The following is a 23,398-nucleotide window of genomic DNA, read 5'->3' on the forward strand; positions in this document are numbered from 1 at the left end:
GATAAATCCATGCACTCTAAAAGAGCTCCTTCATCCAATGCACCCTAAAAGAGAGGCAAATCAACGCCCGAAGTTTAAAGGAGACTCTAAATAACAGAGTTGCTGACCAATCTTAGCAAGAGCTTGATCTTTGACAAGATGGGACAAATAGAGCACTTTTCTTATTCAGCATGTCTTAAACAGTCAGTAATGGAAACACTAACATTCCCCTCCCATTCCTGTCCAAACACCTTCCACACACCACAGATTCCAAAGAATTCCCAGAGCACTGCAACGTTACTATTATCAATCCCACACTTCAGAACTAGGCTCTCATTCAAGATGTGAGCTCCCTGACACTCACACAACAAAACCAAAAAAAAAGTACCTGGAGAAAAAGCAAAACATCAGACTAGACTGTGCTCAAAGAGCTTGGCTTACCTGCACCTTCCCCAAGGCAGAGCTGAACTGTTGCTCAGCAGTGGCCTGGAGAGTCTTTGCAATGGTGACTGCATCTCCCCCGAGGAGCACCTGCCGAAGCTGTCCTGCCTGGGTCTCCAGGATGGCTTTACTGAGCTTGGTCAAGCCCCTCATGACCATGATGGCATCACCCGCCATGACTGATGTCTTCCTGTGCTGAAAGATAAAAAGGGGGAGGGAGCAGAGAGACAAGACGTCAAGAACAAGGTTGTAACAGGTTTCATGTCCTCTAAGAGCCGGTAGCAGATCCCTGGAAAATCTCTTCCTGCTTTGGCAAGCAGCCACCATGGGAACCTGTCTGCAGCCCAGAGAGCACCAGGCCAGCCTGAGGGCTTGGTTAGCTGATCTTCCCAGGAAAAGAGAACTCTCCCTGTTCTCATAAGTTAGGATAACTGTCCAGGACTCTATACAAATATCCAAGTTACCACTGACCAAGGCAAGCAAAGACAGTAAATGTCAGTAAACACTACAAAGATTGTCTTGATTCCTTCCAGATGTTACAAGTGGATTAAAAACATTAACAATTGACCTTTAATTATTGTGGGGCCTTGGAACATGTTCTTAGGCCCTGATAGCACTGATGAAGTTCACTGGCACATTCCATTCCTGATCTGGAGTTGTGCCTGCTCATTTTACATAGCTAAATTTCTTCACTCCCACACCAGTGATTAAGCTTTGCCCATCCTCCAAAGGTAGCCTGCTCCATAGTCTGTTCTGTCTCCAACTTGTAGCTCACTCTGCTACTTCTAATTGGAAGTTTAAGCATCTCACAACACCTACCTACTACAGCATTTGCAAGTGCTGCACTACAGTCAGCTTTTGACTCACTCAGCCCCACTTCCTTTTCAAGGGGTTCCATCTCAGATTTGTAACAGCCTGTGCCATTTCAGTGTCTTCAAATACAAACTGGGCACTGCAGGATGGAGGACAGAGTGTGTCTGACAAGAGTGATTTCCATCAACTCCTTTGGCTCAGCCTAGAACCAGGCTCAGGACACTGGCTCTCTCACATCACTGTGGTTCGTGTAAAAGAAATCCAGTCGTTGAGGTGCAAAACCATTTTGAGGGGAGATTTTCACCTGCTTATTTCACTCATCTGCTACACCCTTAAAGCACAGACAGGGTCACAGTTCCAGGACTGGCTCAGCTGCCCATGTTCCCATCTTTACTGACACAGAAGACAGAGGCATGCAGTCGGAACAAGATGCTGACTAAGGTCAAACCTTGCCCATACAGCAGCCTCTGTAATGATCTGGAAAGGGAAAAAAAAAATATTCTGACTGCAATAGGTAGAGAGCACTAGTCTAAGGCCACATATTTAAGTTATTTCCTAGGTAGGTACACAGGTATCAATCAGTTCTTAGAAGATAACCTGTCAACATGCACATATACTCAACTATAAATGTTAATATACTGATGTGGTACAAGTGGTCTTGAGTCAAAGCACGCAAGGCATTACACCCAGCTGCAGACCACAAGTAACTGGATAAAGTTACCTTCTCAGGAAACACAAGCCCTATCTCAAACATGTCTGCTGTGCCTGTCATGAAGGAGAAGAATGGACAGCTAAAGCTAAATTTCTGTCTAGGTACACAAATTTGCTGCAATCACCCAGGAACTGCGCAGATTACTACAGCTGAACTTCAGAGAGACATTATTATACAGATGCAGGATAAAGCCCAGTTATTGGGATATTTGTTCAACCACAGTATCAGTGATCAAAACTGGGAAGAAGCTCTGCAGCCTGGAAGTGTTACACTTACACATTGTAAGAACACTGTTAAAAGGACAGCAATGGATCTGAGCCTAACAGGTTAGCTGCAAAAAAAAAAAAAAAAAAAAAAAAAAAAAACTCAAGCCCACCTAGGTCATTTTTCTGTGGTTCTCATTACAAGGCCTATCCATATGCTCCAGACCTCTAAGAAGTGCTACTCCTGCATTTCTCTCAGTTTAACCACTATGATTTGTTTTAACCTTGTATTCTGCACTTTTAAACTCAAAAGTTGCCTGTCAGGTAAGGAAATCTACTCTGTCAACAGGAAGTGTTTTTCTACCCCTACATCTTTACACTGGAAATTTCCACATGGATCTCACCCAAAGCATTTATTTGCAGGCTGTCCCTGCAATTCAGAGCCAGGCAAGGAAATCAGCCAACAACCCAATACTGTCCCAGCTGAAATGAGACCATTCAAAGGTTGCCACTATTAAGAAATGAGTGCTTTTGTGATCACAAGTATTAGCAGCAAGGAAAGTTTGAGTGCAAAAGAAGTTCATTTCCTCCGTCCCAAGAAGGGCAACAAAAGGTAAGCCAATACAGACTTGGACAACACACACAACAACAAATCCACTTTTAACATGTATTCTTACTAATCAACAGCAGTAAAACTATACACTTCTTTCACCCAAAACCAGCCAAAGACCTTGTCATAACGTGCCAGTTAGGATATGCTAAATGTATGCTTTTTAAAAGAAATAAATCTCCAAACAAAATTTCAGGGAAGCTAATGCAGCCACAAGTAGAAAACATACATTGCACAACCCTCATTCAACCCTCCACTGCTAAATATATCAACATGCAAAGAGGACCTATTGCCCTGCAAAATTTGGCTACAAGACACTGCACAGGAGAAATCCTCACCAACCTCTCTCTGACTTCCATTTTATCAGCCCCACTTGCCCTGCACAGCAGCTGTAACCACCTAGGTACCAGGTAAGTGGTTTGTCAGCTCAGAAGCATCAGCAACATGCTCCTATGCAGTGCTGCCAAAAGCCAGGCTATTCTAAATAAAATATATGCTACACAGTCAGAAAGGTAAAACATTACACACCAAAAAAAAAAAACAAACAAACCCAAAACCACACCAAAAAAACCCAAGCACTAGGAAAATTACTTTTTTCTCCAATGAAAAGGCAATAAGCACAAACGAGGACAAGAGACACAAAAACTGAGACAGGAAGCACACACTTCTCAGAAGGCTGCTACTGTACCCAACAACTACAGTTGTGTTAATATCCAGCACAGACAGCAGGCAAGGCATTTTTTCCCCCTAAGACAAGTTCTATTCCTACCCTACTAAATCAATAAATACAGTATAAGCAAGCTCTAGCAGAAGGAGATTTAGGGAGTGGTTCCAAATGGAATTAGCCCAAGTGTACAAAGTCTGTATCACACTTGACTTGCTCCCTGAGGATTCTTTATCTAGCACTAGCAAAGTGGGGCACTGCTAGCACAGAGCACGCACAGGTCAGTGGTGTCTGCACAAGCTGTCAGAGTGCCTCTGACCTGGCCTGAAGAGGGCTGACAAGTGTTGATCGTGAGCCCTTTTCCAAAAATAGGCAGGGTCACAGATTTGGCTTAGTAAGCTTCTCACAGTTGAATGAACCCCTGGAACACCCCCACACCTCCCAGCACGGGGAGGCTCGAGCCAAGCCATGCTCAGGCACCAGGCAAGGTACACACGGTGGGCAGAGGGGCTCCTGCAGGTTAGATGCCACCTTATTCAGAGCCCAGCACAACTCAGCCAGCGCTGAGATCCTCCTGTGTGCAGCAACGCTCAGCCTCACAGCCCACCATTCTCTGGAGTCACTGACTGCCAAGTGTTTCCTCCCCTTTTCAACATTCCAGACTATTGGACTGAAGGTTTAAGCAAGTGCAGCTTGCTTATCACTCAGCTTATCAGAGGCCACTAACAGAAACCAAGAGCCTCACTACAAGCACCACAAGAAATCATGTATTTGTCCCACTTTACAAACACATTCTTCCATTCATTCCCTTTCTTTTCCATGGCGCACAGATCTGCTTGAGACTCCATAAGCTTTCTTCCAGATGCTTGTACAGTGAAAAGTTTTACTCAGACATATATATACACATGCATACACACACACACACATATATATATAGGATGGACCAAGTTTATACACAAGATTTCTAATCATACAAATAGCAGAAACATATCTGAAAGTTTCCTGTGCATGACAACACAGCCTCTTTCAGTTTATGGGAACTACTTCTACTCTCAATACTTTGCTAAACACCAAACGCTGTTGAATAATTTAAAAACCAAAACAATATAACACAAAATAACTGACCAAAGAAAAAAACATCAAAAAATCCCCCAAACAAAACCAGAGCAGTTTTACAGCAGCCCATATTCCCCCTGTCAGGTCTGCAGTTTTAGCTGCCTTCTCTATCTTCAACTTTTATTCTAAATAAATGAAAGTAAATAATAAAATAATATTAGCCTGACAGATAGTAAGGCAGATAATTAGATATCACATATCAAGAAAACAGCCTCTACATCTTCCCTCTCTCCATTATCCTTTATTACAAGCAGTGTTATCTCAGTTGTATCTAAACAAGGACTAAAACCCCGGCTTCAGTGTTATAACCACCCACACCATCAGAGCAAGTGTGGCAAGAGTATAATGAAATAAAAATAATAAACACCACAAACAAGATGCAGAAAGGCAGATACTCAGGACATTGTTCCATGGCCATGAACCAACAGTAGACTAAGTCCAATATAACTATTATTCATTAAGCTGCCCTGTAACTGTTCTTTTACAGATTTTTTTTCAATTTCTTTTTATGTTTGTTGCCATACCAACCCTTTCATGTGATCCTTTCATTCATGGCCTTTTTCAGTTCCATCACACACCTCCCCACCAGCTCCTTTGATACCAGATTGCCAGGTCCCTGCCTAGATGTATTTTCATTAGCTGAATTCCTTGGGTTGCAGCTGACCCAAATTTTAACCATGCAGGGCACAAAACCAGCATTTTAAAAGGAAGAAGTTGCCATCATCCTTCAAATCAAACTGAAAATCCACCTTGCTTATCCTTCATTTTTCCCTTCCCCATAACTCCTATACATTGCAGAATACAGAAATGTATTTTAAGATGTGACCTGTGACAGAAGTAAGGACCCCTATATTTGATCCTGCCCCTGTGGCCTGCACTCAAGCCCCCTTGAGCTGAATTAATCAAGTCTCTGAAAGCTGCTTTACAACCACCCTCCCACAAAGCACTTCGCCAATGGCATTTTAAACAAACACCTTTGAAGGGCAAGCGGAACTGGTTTGCTCCCTAATCACTGCAATAGCAGTACACACACTGATAAAAACTGCTTGGCACACAAATGCCTCTTTCCAACAAAATTCAGAAGGCTTAGCCCTCATTTTTGGCAAATGACAGTTAGTTCGAGACCCAATTTTCCCCATAAATGGCTTGACACACATAAGAGTGAAAAGAATGCTTGGACACTTTAGCAAGGCCTGCTTTATTTTAGCACAGATACATCCACGAATGCTCTGGACCAACAGTCCTGTTTACTTCTTTCTGGACAATGTCTGGGGAATGCAATAGCACAGTCACAGCCCACATGCCTGGAATTAAAACGTATCCTTCTACCCACAGATGGAAATAATCTACACAGAGCTAGAAATAATTTAGCCACAATTAAGATTTACCACAATTAAGAGAGCACAAGCCTCAGTACAGGTCACTTCTGATATGCCTTGACACAGTACACCAATAAATCCTGCCCTGGGCACGCACTGTTTGCTGTTACCCTGAGGTAGATCCAACTCAGCTGCTGAGATTTTAAGGTCACTGCTCGTTCACTGTTCCCCAAGAATGTGATCTCTATCTGTTCCTGAGAATTAAGTCTTTGCAGTTGGGGGCCCAAAATAATAATTAAAAAAAAATTCCATTTCTCTCATTTGCAAGGCAAAAAGTTTTGGGCCATGGGGATGGATTTCAATCTGGAGTTGTATTTATACCTAACACACAATCTTTGTATTACCTCTGTTATCAAGAGGAAAGGGAGAAAGAATAAGAGGACAAGGGAAAAAAAGGGTTTTCTCTTCTGTTTACACAGTGGGCTGTGCTTGTAAGTACATGGCACTGCATCCTCTGCTTAGCTCGAAAGCCTTAAGTGTAACTTTAATTTCATTAATCCAGAGTTCATCAGAATTATTCATGTTAATTCCCATGCATGTAGATCTTTCACCCAGCAACAAGGACAACGGTTTATTAAAATCAAAATGGAGCATGACTTCCAAACACACAGATTAATATGAGATTCTGGCAGATGCAATATTTGAAGCATGTACTTAAGAAACAGAACTACTACAAGGTGAAACCTTTATTTAGGTTTATGGCAAGTTTACACAAAAGCACAGTCCACTAGTTCCAAGTCACCCCATCAATGGTAACATACAGCATTACTTGAGAAGACAAATCCCCCACATCTGTATGGAATAACTCTACCTAGCAGTATTTATTAAAAGGTTACACTAAAGCTCTTCACTGATCAAACCCAAACACTGAGCTTCAAACAAAATCTGAGCACTACAAACACCTTCCCCAAGTCTGCAGAGCAGCTCCATTCTCTCAGTCACTTCAGCATTAGAGCACAAGAGATCATCAAAGTTCAGCTCCCTCTGATGCACAGTTCTGCACAGCAATCAACAGAGCTCCCCAGTGGTTTTGTACTCTGAATTAGAATATAAAGTATAAATAAACGAGGTTAACAACTTGCAGCTAACTTTTTTTTTCTTTTTTTTTTGTTTGGTATACACTGCAATGGTACAATTATTTTTATTGGAAGTTTACACTTTCCAAAAGCACACCAAGGTTAATTTAGGAACTAGAAACCGATAAAGTGCTACGCCTCACAAACAAGTGCAGATTCCTTTAGACTCAAATACACCACTACTTAAAGCACAAGTCTTGAGAAAAACAGCAGCTCTTCCTCTTGCATTTAAACACACACCTTTCTCCACTTATAACTCTCAAAAAGATCAGGAAAGGGGACTGATACCACAGTTGAATACTTTAGAGGGAAGAGAACAGCAGTGTACCCAAACTTACACTGCTTGTCAGGCACAGGGTTGGGACACAATCCTAATGCTCTCCACAGTGATCCTTACAGCACACAGCCTATCCCTAAGAGTCCTCTAAACACCTACCTCTACAGATCAAAGCCAAACAAGAATTTAGAGCTGGTTTGCTGACCACCTAAACCTTATATTGCCAACAGTCACCATTAAATGCCACTCCAGCAGTGGCTTCTAGTCAGAACCTCTCTAAGAACTAGACACAGCCTGTGACTGAGCTGCACACCTGCTCTTCCTCAGGAATAAGAAGGTATTTTGCCTGTCACCCTTTGTGTACACCAGGGCAGACCCTTGCACAGCCCACCCCAAGCTGCTGTTACCGAGTCCTTAAGTGGCACCCCCACAGAGCAATCCCTCTGTCACCTCTGGGAGCAGCAGGCAAACACCACACGCACTGATCCCACTATTGATCCTGCAGGCATTCGTGTCTCTATAGATCTCATGGCTTCCAACCTTGCCCTGGAAACCGGGGTTAAGTTCCAATTTAGCAACTTAGAACACATCCCAGTCTATTCATAGCCCCCTGACACACCAGCACCCTGGCTGTCAGAGCTCCCATTTTTCTGGCTGTGCCAAATCCTCCCTGCAAGAAGAGAACCATGGGCAAAAAAAGGCATCCTCAAGAAGCCATAAAATGATCTCTGTGCTGCAGGGCAACATGGTCTTTCAGAACCTACAGCTCCAGCATGGCAGCTCTGCCACAGACAAGGTATTTCTGTTTGCTCCTGCTCCCCACACATAGGTACTTTTGAAACTAGGGTAAATGAGAATAATGAGCTCTGCATTTCTCTTACAGCTAAGCCTAACCTGCAAGCTCTCACACCTGATACAGAATCTGTAATCTACAATTGTTTAGGCTCTCTCTCTATGTATAGACTTAATGAAATCACATCTGCATAATATAAATACATTGCCTTTCCATACTAGAAAAACCAAGGCTTTTTGCAGCTTATAGTTTAAAGAAATAAAAATCCCCAAACTCCGAGTGAATTCTGGAAGGCCATGCTCCACAATGCTTTGCTGTGCAATGTAAAATGGTATCAGGCTTATTGATTTCAGAAGGGTTCTCGAAAGGAAACACTCAATCCACTTGCAGTTTACTGCCCAGTCATTCTCCCTGCCATCTCTTCCTTAATCCCAAATACTCTGTTGATGAGCACTTTGACCAGATCAAATTAGGATGAGGATTTAATCCTTCCAAATGGCACAATCCAGGCAGCAGGAGAGCTGTGACATTTCAGAACAATGCCCCAAGCCCTTTCATAGTTCACTTCTTCAGCAGACCCAGGAAAAAACCAAGACATGCAACTGGTTAAAAAGGAGGCATGAATAGCAATGGAAGGGGCCACATAAAGACCTAATCTACATCAAAAACCAGGACAAACTACAGAGGAAAAACAAACACAGTAGGAGAACTTTGTAAGAGGAAGTTATCACCTGCATGTCACAAAACAGCTCTAGGACCATAGAGAGCACAAGTAGATCATCTTTTCCCATGTCTTCACATACAGAATCTACAGTCTTTACAAAAAAGACAAAGTCTTATGCAGCTTCCAGAAAAAAAAAAAACCAAAACAAAACACCAAAAAAAACCCTGCTTTTAAACTGTGGACGGGCATGCAGGCTTGTTTAAGCAAACATATAAACTTGTAAAGTTTCTAAAAGCCAGCTCCACAGACTGACAGCTAAGTTTTTCAGAGCAAGTAATGTCATTTTCTATGCTGTGAGAAGCACACAGAACATTTCAGAGACTGGATAGATGGGAAGTGAACATGCTTTATTTAGCTCCACACCTCTACTGACTGACAAAACACAAAAGCCATTAAAATGCCATTAAAATAAAGTGCAGAAACACAACTGTGCAAAGAAAGGGCAAAACTTCTGTATCTAGTTCTTTCTTGGGTCTCTGTCACCAGCTCAGATTGATTTAATTTTGCCATCTACTGTACGAGGGAAGGGGAGCTGAGAGGAACAAAATAAGTGGCATTTAAACAACTGAGAAGCTAAAGACAAAAAATTGAATGTGAGGATAGGAATGTGCCTATAAAACGAGTTTTCACTGCTGGGTGGGAGAGCAATGATTGAACCCACGCCCTCAAACTACTGGGCTTCACTGCCAGCTTGTATTTTAGCTCCACGTGCAAATAACTGACTTTCTTCTTCAGATCCTGAAGGAAAGCAGGCACCTGCAGCACAAGGCAGCACTTTTATAAAACAAGCTGAAAGAGAAGCTGCTCTTCTCCTAAAGCTGCTCTGTTCCAGAATATACAGCTCCTTAAGGCAAAAGGGCTCCTCTTCCAGACTCCTTTCTTTTGCAGTTTTAGAGGGAGAAGACAAGACCTACACCACACTGGAGACGTGATTCCTAAATACTGCTTCACACTCACTGCCTCCATCCTAGGCTGGACTGTTCACCCAGCAGGACAGATTTAAGGAAAAGGAGAAATGCTTATTCATGCACTAAGTCCTGAGATGCATTTGGCAAGCCACCTGGATCAAACAATTTATCCCATGCACACTAACACACAAGATGACAGACCACGAGACACACCTGCACCCTGGTTGAAACAATGAAGAAAAAACACATGCAGACAGAAAAAAAACCACCAACCTCTGCTTAAAAAGATCCCAACTCCATAAGCAATCAACTAGCTTTACCATAAAAAAAATGAGAAGCAGGAATTCAGCTCCTGTCCCTTGCTCCCTCTCAGTTTCCAGAAAAACGATACAGCCTGACAAACAGGGTGTGAAACAACAGACCACCACCTGCCTTTAAAAGGAGTACTGGAAGACCAGAAGCCAAAAACAGTTCAGTTCTTGCTGCACGGATGCATTAAGCTATTATTAACTTGTGTTAACTATCACAAATGAATTAACCAGAGCTGCGCTGCACAGCACAGAATTCCCCGTGGCAGGAATGAAACAAGGTGATCAGCACTCTGATGGTAAAGGAGGCAATTCTCCACATCTGGCCTTTTCTTCTGCTCATCTCACTACCTCATTATTAAAAGGGAGACACTGCCAAAGCACAGCAGGCCACCCACTTTTTTCCCCCCACATCGAGTAAGACTGGACGACATAAAACTGTTTATTCTAAGCATACTTTATTCAAGGTTACTGATGTCACTGCTAATTACCAGCAATGAAAAAAACATCTACAAAATACAAAAAGAACTCTCCCGGTCTAAGAACAAGAAGGTTCTTGCTTGCTCTTGCTAGCTGCAGTTCCTGTGAACCAAACTCCTTCTGATAACATATGAATGTTCTTACCCCATGACAGAGAAATGCAAAACTACCAATATACCTTCAGACACCAATCTGCATTCAGTCTGTATAAAGAACAGTTTCTTAATCCCTTCTTTTATTGAGTCTTTTATTGAGCTACTATTGACTTTGGCCACTATCTTTCTACACCCAGTGCTAAGACTTATTTTGCATATTCTTAATACACCTGAGTCTAGTAAAACAATATGATTAAAAAACGAGCAACTGAGAAAAAAAATCATAAATTGTTAGGTCAATTCTTTTTAGGAAAATGATACTTTCAGTTATTGAAAGAAAAGCTTTTATTTCCTTTCCTAACACTGACCACAAAGTATGGATTTTCATTGCATGGAGGGGAATACAGAGAATCTCCTCACCTACATTCCTGCCGAGTAGCACACAACCTTGTTGGGCTACCAGAAATAGTGTTATTTCTTATGATACAGTCCTGCAGAAATCAAAACTGTCAATAACCATGAAAACAACATTATACAGCGTTGTCTTAAACCAAACTTTCATGCTTGTAGTTATTTATAGGTCGCTTGTTCGGTGTCCGTTTCTCCCCATCAGTTCCTGTTCACATCGTTACAAAGATTTTACAAGCCTGTTTGCCTATAGAAAGAAAGATTATTTCCTCAGGCACTTTACCAGGGGGCTCACAGGTTTTTTTTTACCCCCATTTCAGCCACAAGCAAAGCTTTAATAACACCCGACAGCTTTATTTTACAGCCATCTCCGACCAGACGCGCGGATCGGTCCCAGCGACTGAGAGCAGCGAGGCTCCGAGCCGGAGCAGCCCGGAAAGCAGCGCAGCACCAGGTTCGCTCGATAGCCTCGGGAAAGGAGCATTCCCTACGGAGCGGAGCAGCGGATTCCAAGCCCTTTTCCCTGATCCCCCTCCGGCTGCGCTCCCCGCTCGGCCCGCGCATCTTCCCGGCCGCGCTGAGGCGCCGGCCCCGCTCAGGAGGCGGAACCCGGCCGGCCCCGCTCTCACCCCGCCGGGACGCGGCCAAGGGCACGGGAAGGCCGCAGCCCCGGGCGCCTCCTGCCCGGGCGCAGCCCCGCGGCCGCCATCGACCGCCGGACCCCGCACACGTCCCCCCGCCGGGGAACGCGCCCCGGGCGAGCGACCCCCGGCCCGAGGCGCCGCGCCAGGCACGGGCGTCCTTCCTACGGCAGCGCCGCCACCATCCCCCGCATCCCTTCCCGCACCGCTCCCCCGCACGGCAACGGACCAACTCCCCCAGCCGGGGCACCGCCGCTAACCGGGGGCACCGCCACTACCGGGTGCTGCGCTGCCCCCACCCTGCTGCCAGCGCAGCCCGGCACAGGCCGCCCCAGCCCGGCCCAGCCCCTCCACTGCCGCGGCCGCTTCCCATACCCTATCCCGGCACAGCCCAGCGGCCACCGGCTCCGTTCGGCTCGGCTAGGTCCCGCTCGGCTCGGCGGCCGCGGCCCGGGCCCGCACGCCTGTTTACCGCCGCCGCCGCCCCCGGCCGCGGCCGGGCCGCGCGCCCCGCCCCCGCCGCGCTCCCATTGGCGGAGCCCGCGCGCCCCGCGCCTCCGCCAATGGGCGACGGGCACGGGCGGGGCTCCGGCCAATGCGGGGCGGGCCCGGCGCGGCGCGCGCGGCGGCTGCAGGGGGACGTGAGGCCCGTGAGGCCCGTGAGGTCCGTGCGGCGGCGGGCGGGGGGGGCGCGGGGAGCCGGGCGAGGCGTGAGGAGCGTGTGCTGCGAGCGGGGCGGCGACAGCCGCCGTCTGTCGGCGCTGGGCCGGCTCCCCCCCAGGCTGGGCTTCTGTAACGAGCGGGGACCGCCCGGTCGCGGTGTCCGTCGGAAGTGGCGGCGTCTCGCCGCGGTACCGGCTGGCGGGGCGGGGGAGGGTGGTCCCGCTGTGGGAAAGGATGGAGCGGGCAGCGCTCGCACCCCACGGCTGAGGTGGGCTCGGGGAGGCCGGGGGATCGCTGCTCCGGCGGTCCCACGTTCCCCATTAATGTGCATGAGGAGCCCCGCGCCCGGCGGGCTGCAGGGAGATGCCGGGCGAGGGGACCAGCTCCCGATTCGTGGCGCTCCGTGTCGGGAAACCTTAGTTTGTGGCTGCCTGTGTGGTTTTTCAAAGCATCGTGTCACGCAGGCATTGGGAACTAGTCGGGTTGTTGGGAAACGCTCGTAGGCACGTTGGAGACAAACGCAGCGCCTGGTTCCCTGCAGGTCGATGCCGGGGATGCGGCGTCTGACAGAGGCTGCGAGGGGCTCGCAGCGGCAGCCGGCTCGTCTGGATGCTCTGGTCAGCGCCCGCCTCTGTCAGCAACTTTCCCGTCTGAAAAATCACAATACAGCCGTTCTGGGGCATTTGCCACATGGCTGCATCAGTGCAGGAGTACATTCGGATGAGGTTTGGAGATTAAATCATTCATTCCTTCCTAAACCAGACAGGATTCATTATCCTTCTCCAGTTGTAGCGCAGCTTGCAGGAGTGACCAACAAACAGCCCCGAGCTTTAATTTCACTATTATCAATTGCTTGTTTTGGCTTACCTTTTCAGCTAACTAGTAGCTTGAATTGAGCACTTAAATCCACACCAGAGGACCTGTATGTAAGTCAGTAGGAGTTGTGGATGCTGTGGATTTGTGAAGAAGGAAAATGGATAAATGGTCTGCTGTAAGTGTGTAGAGAGGTTTAACTACAAAACCTGTGACTATTACTGCCAATCTGCTATTGCCAAAGTTACCCTCCTCTGTAGAGGGAGACAATTATTATCTCCAGCTGCTCAGACCAAAGATTGTTTGGCTGGTATTTACCAAGTATTGTTCAAGTATTACACATATTCCTTCATGTTTTTTAAAAAACCCAAAAATATTTGCATCTCCCCCAAGCCCCTCTCAGTTTCCCACGTAAACCCTGAGAAGGTTTCTGTAAGGCACTGAACAGACAGCTACAAATTAATTTAGCAAAATTAATCACCCAAACATTATCAAATTAGAAGCCAGCTCCAATCAGGACTAAAAAGGCTGGATTTGAATTTGAAAGGTGAAAAAAGAAACAGTTCCCTGGGAAAGGCACATTATTGAATTAAATGCTTAACACACAGGCTGTGTGTAGACAAAATATATCTGAAATGGAAAGGGCAAACACCTCCTCCCCCCTTTGATAAGGGGACGGAGGCTCAATAGGTAGATGAAGCAAAAACATGACTGTAATAAGATGCCAGCCTTGAGAAGTTTTGTCAAAAAAACGCCTTGTTTTCTTCATTTCGCTGCTCACACCTGTGGAAATTCACACAAATGAATCCTTCTGTTTGTGGTTAAGTTCATACTATTTCTAATAAAGGAAAGATCATATCTGCCCTCATCTGGAAAGAGATAAATTTAAGGTGTCTTTTCTAAGGACACCCCTTTTATCTATTCCTGCGCTGGATTTGGATGTCAGTGCTCAGTTTCTGTGTAACATCACTTTGCTTGCGTCAGCTCGGCGCTAATTGTGAAACATCTTGCTCACTGTGCTGAGCACGGAGAACTGGAAGGTTTCTGCATGAGCAGGCTGCCATAGTCTGAGATGGAGGCAGAGCAAGCACAGGGTGAAGCCCTCCTCATCTCTCAAAGACAGGCCTGGCTGGTTCCCTTTATTCACACGTGGTAAACCATTGGATATTTCTGCCGCTGCTGTTCAATTTGCATCACACCTTCTCCTGCCAGACTTTCTGCAGCCTTAAAAGACCCATTGAACTTGAGCTCTTTCTGTACATAAAGAAGAGAGAAGTGTCTGTATTCCCACCTAATTTGGAGTGCAAAGAGGTAGGACTGAAAGCTGGACTGAAGCTGCTGGGAAAAAATAGTGTATGTCCCTCTTTGTTACTTTGTAGTTCTTAGGGGGAATAGGGACAGGACACCCAGGACTCAATCCAGAATCCAGAGGTTAATTTTTGTGGGGACAGTTGACTGCTTTGTCCACAGTCCTGAATAAAAAGTTGAACGTGATGTATATGAAGTGCTGGGAGAGATGTTCCATGGCAGGTCTCCCTGTAAAGTGAGGAAAAAGGGTAACAGAGAAAAAATACTCTCAGTATTTGGGATTGGTTTAGTGCTACCAATTATGAGATTGACAGCCTTTGATCCTGAAAAAAGGAGGTGGTGTACTTGGGAAATAGACCAGGGAGTCATCCTGTTCTTCGGGAAGGGTATCAGTGGTTTATGGAACAGCCTTGTTGGCAGTTCCTCTGGGCTTTGGGGTGTTCAAATTCAGGTTCCCCTCTCTGCTTGTGAAGATGTAACAGCACCCCACACACTGAGACCCTCATCATTATGCATACTTGTCTTCTCTCTTCAGCCTTGCTCATATTATTTAATGGGAAAGTTCAGCAAGAGGAAATGAGAATGGAGCAATCCTCCAATCCCATCCAAATCCCAGACAAATCTGCAGTCAGGCCTTGTGCAAACTGTGCCTTGTGCAGTGGCAGGAGACGTGGACAGGAATCCTGTGGGGATCAGCCCAGGCTGCCCCATTCTGGTTTTGTGCCCTCCACCAAAGCAGTGTAGGTGAAACAGCAGCTTCATCCAGGCCCTGAATCTGGGCAGGGCTTGTGTAGAAGCTGACCTGCTGAATGTCCTGTGCAAACATTAACACTTATAAAAGTCCTTCCAAGCAGGGTAGAGGGAAGAAATCCAGTCCCTATAGGGAGGTCCTTTTTACAAGGGCCTGTAGGGACACAGGACAAGGAGGAATGGATTCAATCTAAAAGAGAGCTGACTTAGGATAGATATTAAAAAGAAATTCTTTGTTGTGAGGGTGGTGTGGCACTGGCACAGGTTGCCCAGAGAAGCTGTGGCTGCCCCATCCCTGGAAGTGTTCAAGGCCGGGTGGATGGGGCTCTGAGCAACCTGGTCTAGTGAAGGTGTCCTCGCCCATAGCAGAGGGTTGGAACTAGTCAAACTTTTAAGGTCCCTTCCAACCCAAACTATTCTATGATTCTGTGAAGCTTCTTTGTAAAGACCTAAACATTGACATCCATGTGACAGCAGAATGAGGTTGTTGCAGGTTAAAAGTTTTTGCATCAGTGTCTAAATCTCATGTAATTTTTGAGCTATATGCCTGCACTCTTTTGGAGGTGTGTGCAGTGCAGAGATGAATTTGCAGAGCAAGCCAAAGCAGCAAAGCAGTCTTATGAAAAAGCAAGTTCCTAGACTTAGTCTCTTGATTAGCTATAAGAATAAGAAGTGAACGTTATTAATAAATCAGCTAAACACATTTTTGGCAATACAGCTGTCATTTTCTTCTTGTAGCTTGCTTGGTAGTGTTCTATTCAGTCAAATTTCAGCATACTCACTGCCTTATCTAGAAACATTTCTGTGGGCATTTCTAGCAAGAAACTTACAACCATGAGGAGTAAATCAGTCTTTTATTAAATTATAATAAAATCATTATGAGTTTGATTATAGTAATATCAATTATTATAAACCTATAAATACTACAATGATCTATCTATCCTTATGATGTATATAAATATAATCACAAGTATAATAAATTTAAATTATAACTAATAGTTGCAATTTCACTAGTGTCAAAATCACATTCCCCCGGAGTGTGATTCTCCCTACTAATGTTAAAATTATGTGTTCGGGATAATTTAATTCTCAAAATATCCTAATTTTTCAGGTCAGTGGGAAAGCCTCATGTAGCAGCTGGAAGTCCTGACTCCACAGCAGATGCTTTAGCTGTGCCATCCTATCCCCACCCCACACTGCTTGTTAATCTTTATGTAATGAAGGGCTTCATGGGGTGCATAAACAGCTCTGCTGCAGGCCTGGGCTAGGAGCAGCAAGAAGGACACTGGGAAGGGCAAGCCCAAGGCTCCTTGGCTGTGACTTCCAGCCAGGGATCTTCTTCCTTCTCCTGTTCACTGTTAGTTCTGAGAGGAGTCTCTTTATTCACCGGAGATCAGCTCACCATTTACTGGGTGCCAGGGAACACCCAAATAAACCTCTGCCAGTGCTGATGCTGACTGAAGCATCTGGGGAAAGCTGACTTCCTCAAAGCCTTGTACAAAGTGGGGCATGTTCCCAGAGAGGAATGAGCCAGAAGGGCTAAACTTCTACAAACAGAAAAAGTCAGAGAACCAGAGCCTGGAAGGATCTTTGGGCCCTGCAGTAAGAAGGCCTCCATTGCAACAGAAAATTACTGGGCAGACTACTGACCTGCAGAAAAAAAGCTAATGGAGCCTCAATTAAGCAGCAGTTGGTCATGTAATTAGGTTGTCAAGTACCCAGGCTGTTCAGAGAACACTCAGAAATTCTCTTGCATAGGACAGGCCCAAGCTTTTTCTCCAACCACAATATGTATGGTTGGACTCGATGAACTTGGAGGTCTTTTCCAACCTTAACGATTCTAGGAATCTCTAATATACGTCACCATCCTTCTCTCATGTTCATACAGCTAACCACAAAGCAAAAGCTGCTCTGGAAGTGTTTCCCTCAGTCCTTCTCCAAGCAACTTCTGAGGCTCAGATGAGCTACCTCTTGAGGGGTTTTGCCTTGAGTTCACTCATCTTCTCTAGAAGGTAATTTTTTCAGGGCAGATGGAATGTCTTCTCTGACTCTGAAGATTTATGGCGTCCCATCAACATAATAATACAGGGATGATGAAGTGGAACAACTCAAGTGGAAGTCACTGGACAGGTGGCTTGGTTTTAGTAGTTAGCTTGTAGGTATTTCAAAACTTTGGCAGGTGTCAGTGGTGCTGTTGGTACCATATGTTATTTATATGGCTTTATGGCCAAGAATGAGAGCAATAGCTCTCAGAGAAATGGCATCTGGCTGACTCAGTCAATGGTAGATGCACATCCAGTACCATCATAGGATCCAAATGATGAGCTATTTTTGTTAAGCTTAGTACTGCTCTGGTTTCTGAACTGTATATCTTCATCCCAAAGCATTCTGGCATTCATTGCACTTGCCCTTCCTTTTTCTCTCTCCACTCAGGGCAAAGGGACAGAGACAAGGTGCCATTTCAGTTAGCACTTTAGTTTTAAGATGATTTAGTGCTGTCAGAAGCGGGTGGTGTGGCAGTTCTCAAGATTAATATTTTCTGTCCAAGAGGAAGATACAGTGCAGGGAGCAGGACAGATGTTTCCTAGAATCACAGAATATGCTGAGTGGAAAGGGATACACAAGGATCATTAACTCCAACTTCTGGGCCTGCACAGGACACCACAACACTCACACCATGTGCCTGACAAACACCTCTTGGATTATGTCAGGCTTGATGCTGTGACCACTTCCCTGGGGAGCCTGTTTCAGTGCCCAACCACTCTCTGGCTGAAGAACCTTTTCCTAATATCTAACCTAAACCCTCCCTGACATGACTTTATGCCGTTCCCTCAGGTCATGTCACTGGTCACCACAGAGAAATTTCATGATTCCCACCCCTGTTTTCCTTCTGGAGCTTTCAGTGAGCAGCCTTGCTCTGCACAGCTGGAGAGGGCAGGGAATGCCAGTGGGGCTGGGAGGAGGTGAGCAGAGGTGGCTCTGTGGAGGAGAGGGGACTGCTGAAGGGCTGTCTTGTCCCCTAATTGAAAAAAGGGAGGGTGAAGAAGACCCTAAACCCTTCCCTTTGCCCCCTGTGTTTTGCCTTGCCTCTCTGTGTCCCTGCTCACACCTCCCTCCTTTCCATATCACCCAGAAAGGAGCTGCTTTGGGGAAGGATGAAGAAAGAAATCAAATCTAGGTGCTGCTGTCAGGGTGAGGTGGTAACAAGCCACAACAAGCCTGAGCCACGCCGTGTTCCTCAGTGACAGGAGGCTGCCAGGAAGGGCTGTGCAGCACACCATGGAAACACCACCATGCCAGGCGTGGCTGTACCACCCAGCTCTCCTCCAGACTTCACCGTGTGGCTGCCAAGGGCTCCTGGGTGCTTTGGAAATGGGACAGAAGCCATGGGAGTGGAGTATGTTAAGAGAAGGACAGTGCCAGGTGAAGAGGTGCAGATGCAAGCACTAAGTGGAAGAAAGGGATACCAGTCCTTGTCTTTGGGTTAGTGTGTGGGACAGTGCAGGGAATGGACAGGCACCCTGCCACCTTAGCAATTTATACAGTAAAACATTCACAATATTGTACTTGCCAGTTCAAATTGTGTTGCACAACAGTGCTTTTTATGGGTGTTGAGCAAAGCCATTCTGAATGAGATGAAGAGTGCAGTAGCCTGATTTGCAGCTGTGTGCCTCAAGAACATGACATTTCTGTTTCTCTGTTGGACTCAGTTAAACATTATCCAGTCTGTAATTCTTCTTTGTCTGGACTAGACAGATGAGTTGTTTCTGCTCATTGTAAATTGCCTTTGCTTGCATAGTTTGGTGTTTTGCTCTCTCCCCTTGGCACCTGATTGTTTACATGTACCTCAATCGATCCTGCATGGACAAGGTGGAAAGGCTGAGTTGTTTGTAGCTTCCAGCCAGGATTCACTTTACAGATGATAACTGGCAAAGCCATTCACCCCCTGGGCAAACATGGCAAATTAATTTTAAAGCTAGGCAAACAAGAACAAGTTCTTTGCCTGCATTTAGCCACTCTGAAAAGCCTTTTGCCAAGGACAGAAGGGTTATCTGAACAATTTGGGCAGAGCTGTTCTAAATGGGAAAACAGGCTGGAGCCAGAGAACATGGGAGAAACAGAGTTATTTCTGAACACTTTACTGGAACTAAGAATTAACACTAGCCATCATAGTTCTGCTGGTTAATGGCAAAGTGTGCTGCCAAACTCAGGCACTGCCCCAGCTTTTGGCACAGCATTGCCATGTCTCACAGAGCTGGAGAGCAGTGAGCCACCTTGCCCTAGCCTGGAATCATCCCTAAGACACCATGTTTTCTTTCACTGCCCTGAAAGCCAGAATTTGTTCTGGCTTCCTGGCTTCCTGCCTCGCTGTTCCAAACACAGCAAGGTGTGGGATGGAGACACGGAAAGCTGCAGGGTGTTTCTGAGTGCCTGTGTGGCAAATAGACAAACTCACAACCTCCATCCACTTGCCAGACGCTGATTCACAGACAGTCATGACAATTTACTTCTAGCAGTCAGTCTGCAGGGATGTTGTGGCTTCAAAAACCAAAAGCAGTATGGGAAAGCAGGATTGTTGCTACCTTTGGATGCTGACTGACCCTTTTCCTGCTTTGATGTAGCTACCAATCCAATTCCAGAGGCCAATTGAGCAGGACTGCATAATCTAACCTCTGCTGTCTGTGTCTGCATACCTGGACAGAGGGAGACCAACTGGTGGCAGAACATCCTGACTGGCACGTACCAGAGTGCAACTAAGAGGGAGACACCAGTAATTAACAAGCCTCGGGTAGGAGTGACTGATGGAGAGATGCTCCAGACATCCAGGTTAAGCCCTTCATTTGACCCTGAGCAAATTATTCAACTCCTATCTGTAAAATAGGGTTAATGGCATTCTTTTGCTCTGTCGTGCTCCTAATGCCTAAAGAAGTGTTTGGAAAGCCTCAGTGGAAGCACAGCAGAGGAATTTCAACCTGCTCAGTGCTAGTGTGCAGGGAAAAGGGTTTGCCTTGAGGCACAGCAGTGCTGAGAACCAGCACTGCAGGTTCACTCTTCCATCAACTGGCAGACACTTGTGAGATTTCTAGCCTGGAGGAGCCCAAGGTGTGAGCACAAAGATGACTCTTTCCTTCAGCAGTCCCACCAGACAGTATCTGAGGATGCAGCCTGGACAGTGACTACAACCCTGCACCATCCACTCAGTGCACTGTAGCAACTTTGGCTTCAGTTTAGCTGGAAATGTTACTCCTTTCCTGAAATACAGATGTTCTCACTGCTCTGCAGCAGCACTCCTATTTCATGACAGTGGTACACAGCATGTGCATACAAGAGTAGCAGAGAAGCTTTATATGCTTTTACAACCCTTTACATGCTAAATGCCCTCATTTCCCCATCCTATTTAAGTCCTCGTTTGGTGCATTTGCCATTTCATTCTTGCTTGCTCACCCAAATCACACAGGGACAGAGATCAGGGCAATTATTTTCCGTATTAAAGAAGAAAGTTAAACAGTTGTCATGCCCCTTGAAACTCACAGAACACTCGAGAAGACTATTAGCACAATAGCTGGAGAACAAAAATAGCTCAAATCTGAACTTCCCAGAATATCACAAAGACTGTATTTGGTAGGGGCTTAAAGAGAAGGCATGTCTTTTCTGGCTTGATGAAGGGATGACGTTGCTGTTTAGAACAGTTCTGTTAATGCTACTGGCATTTTATTGCTACTAACTGTTGGTACACAGGATATGTAGCTTTTAAAATAATCCTGAATCCTACCTTCAGCGCCAGGGATCTTGCTTGTCTTACACCAGTTTTGTAGGAAGGCTCATATTCTTTTATACACAAATGCAGCTCAGTGAAGTCAGGGAGAATTTTAAATGCTTGTAGCTTAAGCTTTGTAAAGGTTGAAGATGGCATGGCCTAAGTTAAATAGGCTGGATCAGTTTTCCACACTTTCACTTTATGCATTGTTCCTGATCTGCTTGAATGCAAGTTAGCTGTGGAGTTACTCATATTTTATACCTGGGTGAGCAAAGTGTCCTTGAAATCATAGATACCAGTGATCCAGGAGAAAATAGGCCTAATGCCTTTCCTACTCCACCCCCTTCTGCAAGGCAGGTTCAGGAGTGCCAGGCTTCCTAGCATTTATTTCAGCACAGATCTAATCCCAAGTTGGCTGTGGGAGCTGTCACTTACCTCAGGTTCCATTTAATAGGGCTCGAACAGTTCCCAGTTTTGGAAAACTTCCACTTCATCTACTTGGCCCTGTACCTGTCTCAGGTTTCTATATCAAGGAGTTTAGCTAGTTCCACTTCAAAGTCTCTGCTTATTTAGATCTTTTTAATAGTGAGCCACAAATAGTGCTGAGAACTGACATCTCCCAAATTGTGCTCTTGGGCACCTATCAAATGTGTTGCACAAAGAAGATAACAGTTCATATTTGCTTAACTCCTTCAGTGCTCAGGGCAAACGTCTTGCATTTAAGTGGCAAAAGGTGGGTAATGGCAAACCTGCAGCAAAGCAATATGTAAAAAAGAAGTAGCAGTGACTTGTGTGATGGTGTTTGATGCCATGATCTGATATGGACAGATCTTCTTTATGTATCCAAGCTCAAACCCAGAATGATCAGGTGGCCTACCAGTAGCTGAGGGGAGCCCAAAAGAAAGAGGGAGAGGTCCTTTTTACAAGGGCATGTAGTGATAGGACAAGGGGGAATTGCTTCAAACTGAAAGACAGTAAGTTTAGATTAGTTATTAGGACAAAATTCTTCACTGTGATAGTGGTGAGACACTGGCACAGGTTGCCCAGAGAAGCTGTGGCTCCCCATCCCTGGATGTGTTCAAGGCCAGGCTGGATAAAGCAACCTGGTCCAGTAGAAGGTGTCCCTACCCATATGAGGGGGTTGGAACTAGATGATTTTAAGGTGCCTTCCCACCCAAACCATTCTATAATTCCATGATTTACTCTCTTGCTTTGTTTCCCACTTGTAGAATGAGAACAGCTCACATCACGATACCTGACTCAGGAAGAAAGGATAAATTCAATGAGGAATACAGTGTGTGTTGGGGGCATACAAACAGCATTGTAGGAGAACTTCTGGCAAAGATACCACATCTCTCCAGACTGCTTTCTTACAAAACAACCAAGAAAATAAGATACCCCCTTGTCCTCTTGAGGACACAAACATCAGAGAATCATAGAATGGTTTGGGTGGGAAAGGACCTTAAAAACCATCTAGTACCAACTCCCCTGCCATGGGCACGGACACCTTCCATTAGACCACGTTGCTCAAAGCCCATCCAACACTTTCTATCTTGTCCCTAGATTTCTCAGTGCCAAGAGCTGGAAGGACAGCTGTGTGCTCTTTTTTCCTCCCAGATTAGCAAGACCTACTGGGATAGGAGACCAGAAGAGGAAGAATGACTAATAAGTAAGTATAATTATTCCTTTCTTTCTTAAAGATGCTCAGAAGAAATCTTTATTTATGTAATAAATTGAATTTAGCAATGCCTGGAGGAGCCCCTGACTTATGCTTGGGGCTTTGAGGAGTGAAACTAGGACTAGATGATATATTAAAAAAAGAAAAGGGGGAGAGAACCCAACCAAAATGGAGTGTAACAACAGCATCTCACCTAGGACTGCAGTGCTGAACATGGCATCACACTGAAAAGAGCTGGTTTTGAATGAATTCTGGTTGAGCCTGAGCTTTTCTCACTCAAAGTCTCACCCATGCTGGGCCAAAACTACAGCTGTGCTGGGGTGTGAGGTGCCTGCCTTTCTTTTTTTTCCTGCCACGAAGGAGACTGCAGGGCCTTCAGCCACTCTGAAAAACAAGGGGCACATGGCAGAGTACTTTAAAATGGCTGGTACTTCTCCACATAGACCTACTGCCCTCCCGTGGCTGCCAAGGAGCATCTCTAAAGCAGAAACTGAGATCGGGGACTGAGGGAAACAAAAAAGAAAAATAACTCTATATTCAATTTAAACCAAAACCCAGTCTGAGTTACAAAGAAGAGGAAAGCAAACACAGCGGGATTAACTGGAAGTACCTATGAAGGCAAGAACAAAGAGCCTGAAGTCAGGTTTGATGAATCAGACCATGAGTATCAAATGAAAGCTGTGTGCTTCTGCAAGGACTATCCAGTTTCTGTCTTTTTCATTATGACTGTGATGCTTCTTGTGCATCCTCTGAGGACAGGGCTCATCTCCAGTCTTTGACACACAGCAGACACTTCAGCAA

General features: G+C 45.5%; 1 protein-coding gene across 2 annotated transcripts in view; it reads right to left on the minus strand.

The window, feature by feature from the left end:
* Positions 1-12,150, minus strand: part of COQ8A (coenzyme Q8A) — a 43,424-nt gene extending 31,274 nt beyond the window's left edge. Inside the window, exons 1-2 of one of the 2 annotated variants that reach the window (XM_038132521.1) lie at positions 12,003-12,150; positions 421-615 (exon numbers count right to left, since the gene is read on the minus strand). In XM_038132521.1, the coding sequence (XP_037988449.1) occupies positions 421-597 (177 nt within the window). In that variant the 5' untranslated portion in view covers positions 598-615; positions 12,003-12,150. The remainder of the gene's footprint in view (positions 1-420; positions 616-12,002) is intronic. The other variant, XM_038132522.1, reaches the window with a different exon arrangement.
* Between the last annotated feature and the right edge of the window lie 11,248 nt (positions 12,151-23,398).

Source organism: Motacilla alba, chromosome 3, assembly GCF_015832195.1.
Source record: "Motacilla alba alba isolate MOTALB_02 chromosome 3, Motacilla_alba_V1.0_pri, whole genome shotgun sequence".
Lineage (NCBI taxonomy): Eukaryota > Metazoa > Chordata > Aves > Passeriformes > Motacillidae > Motacilla > Motacilla alba.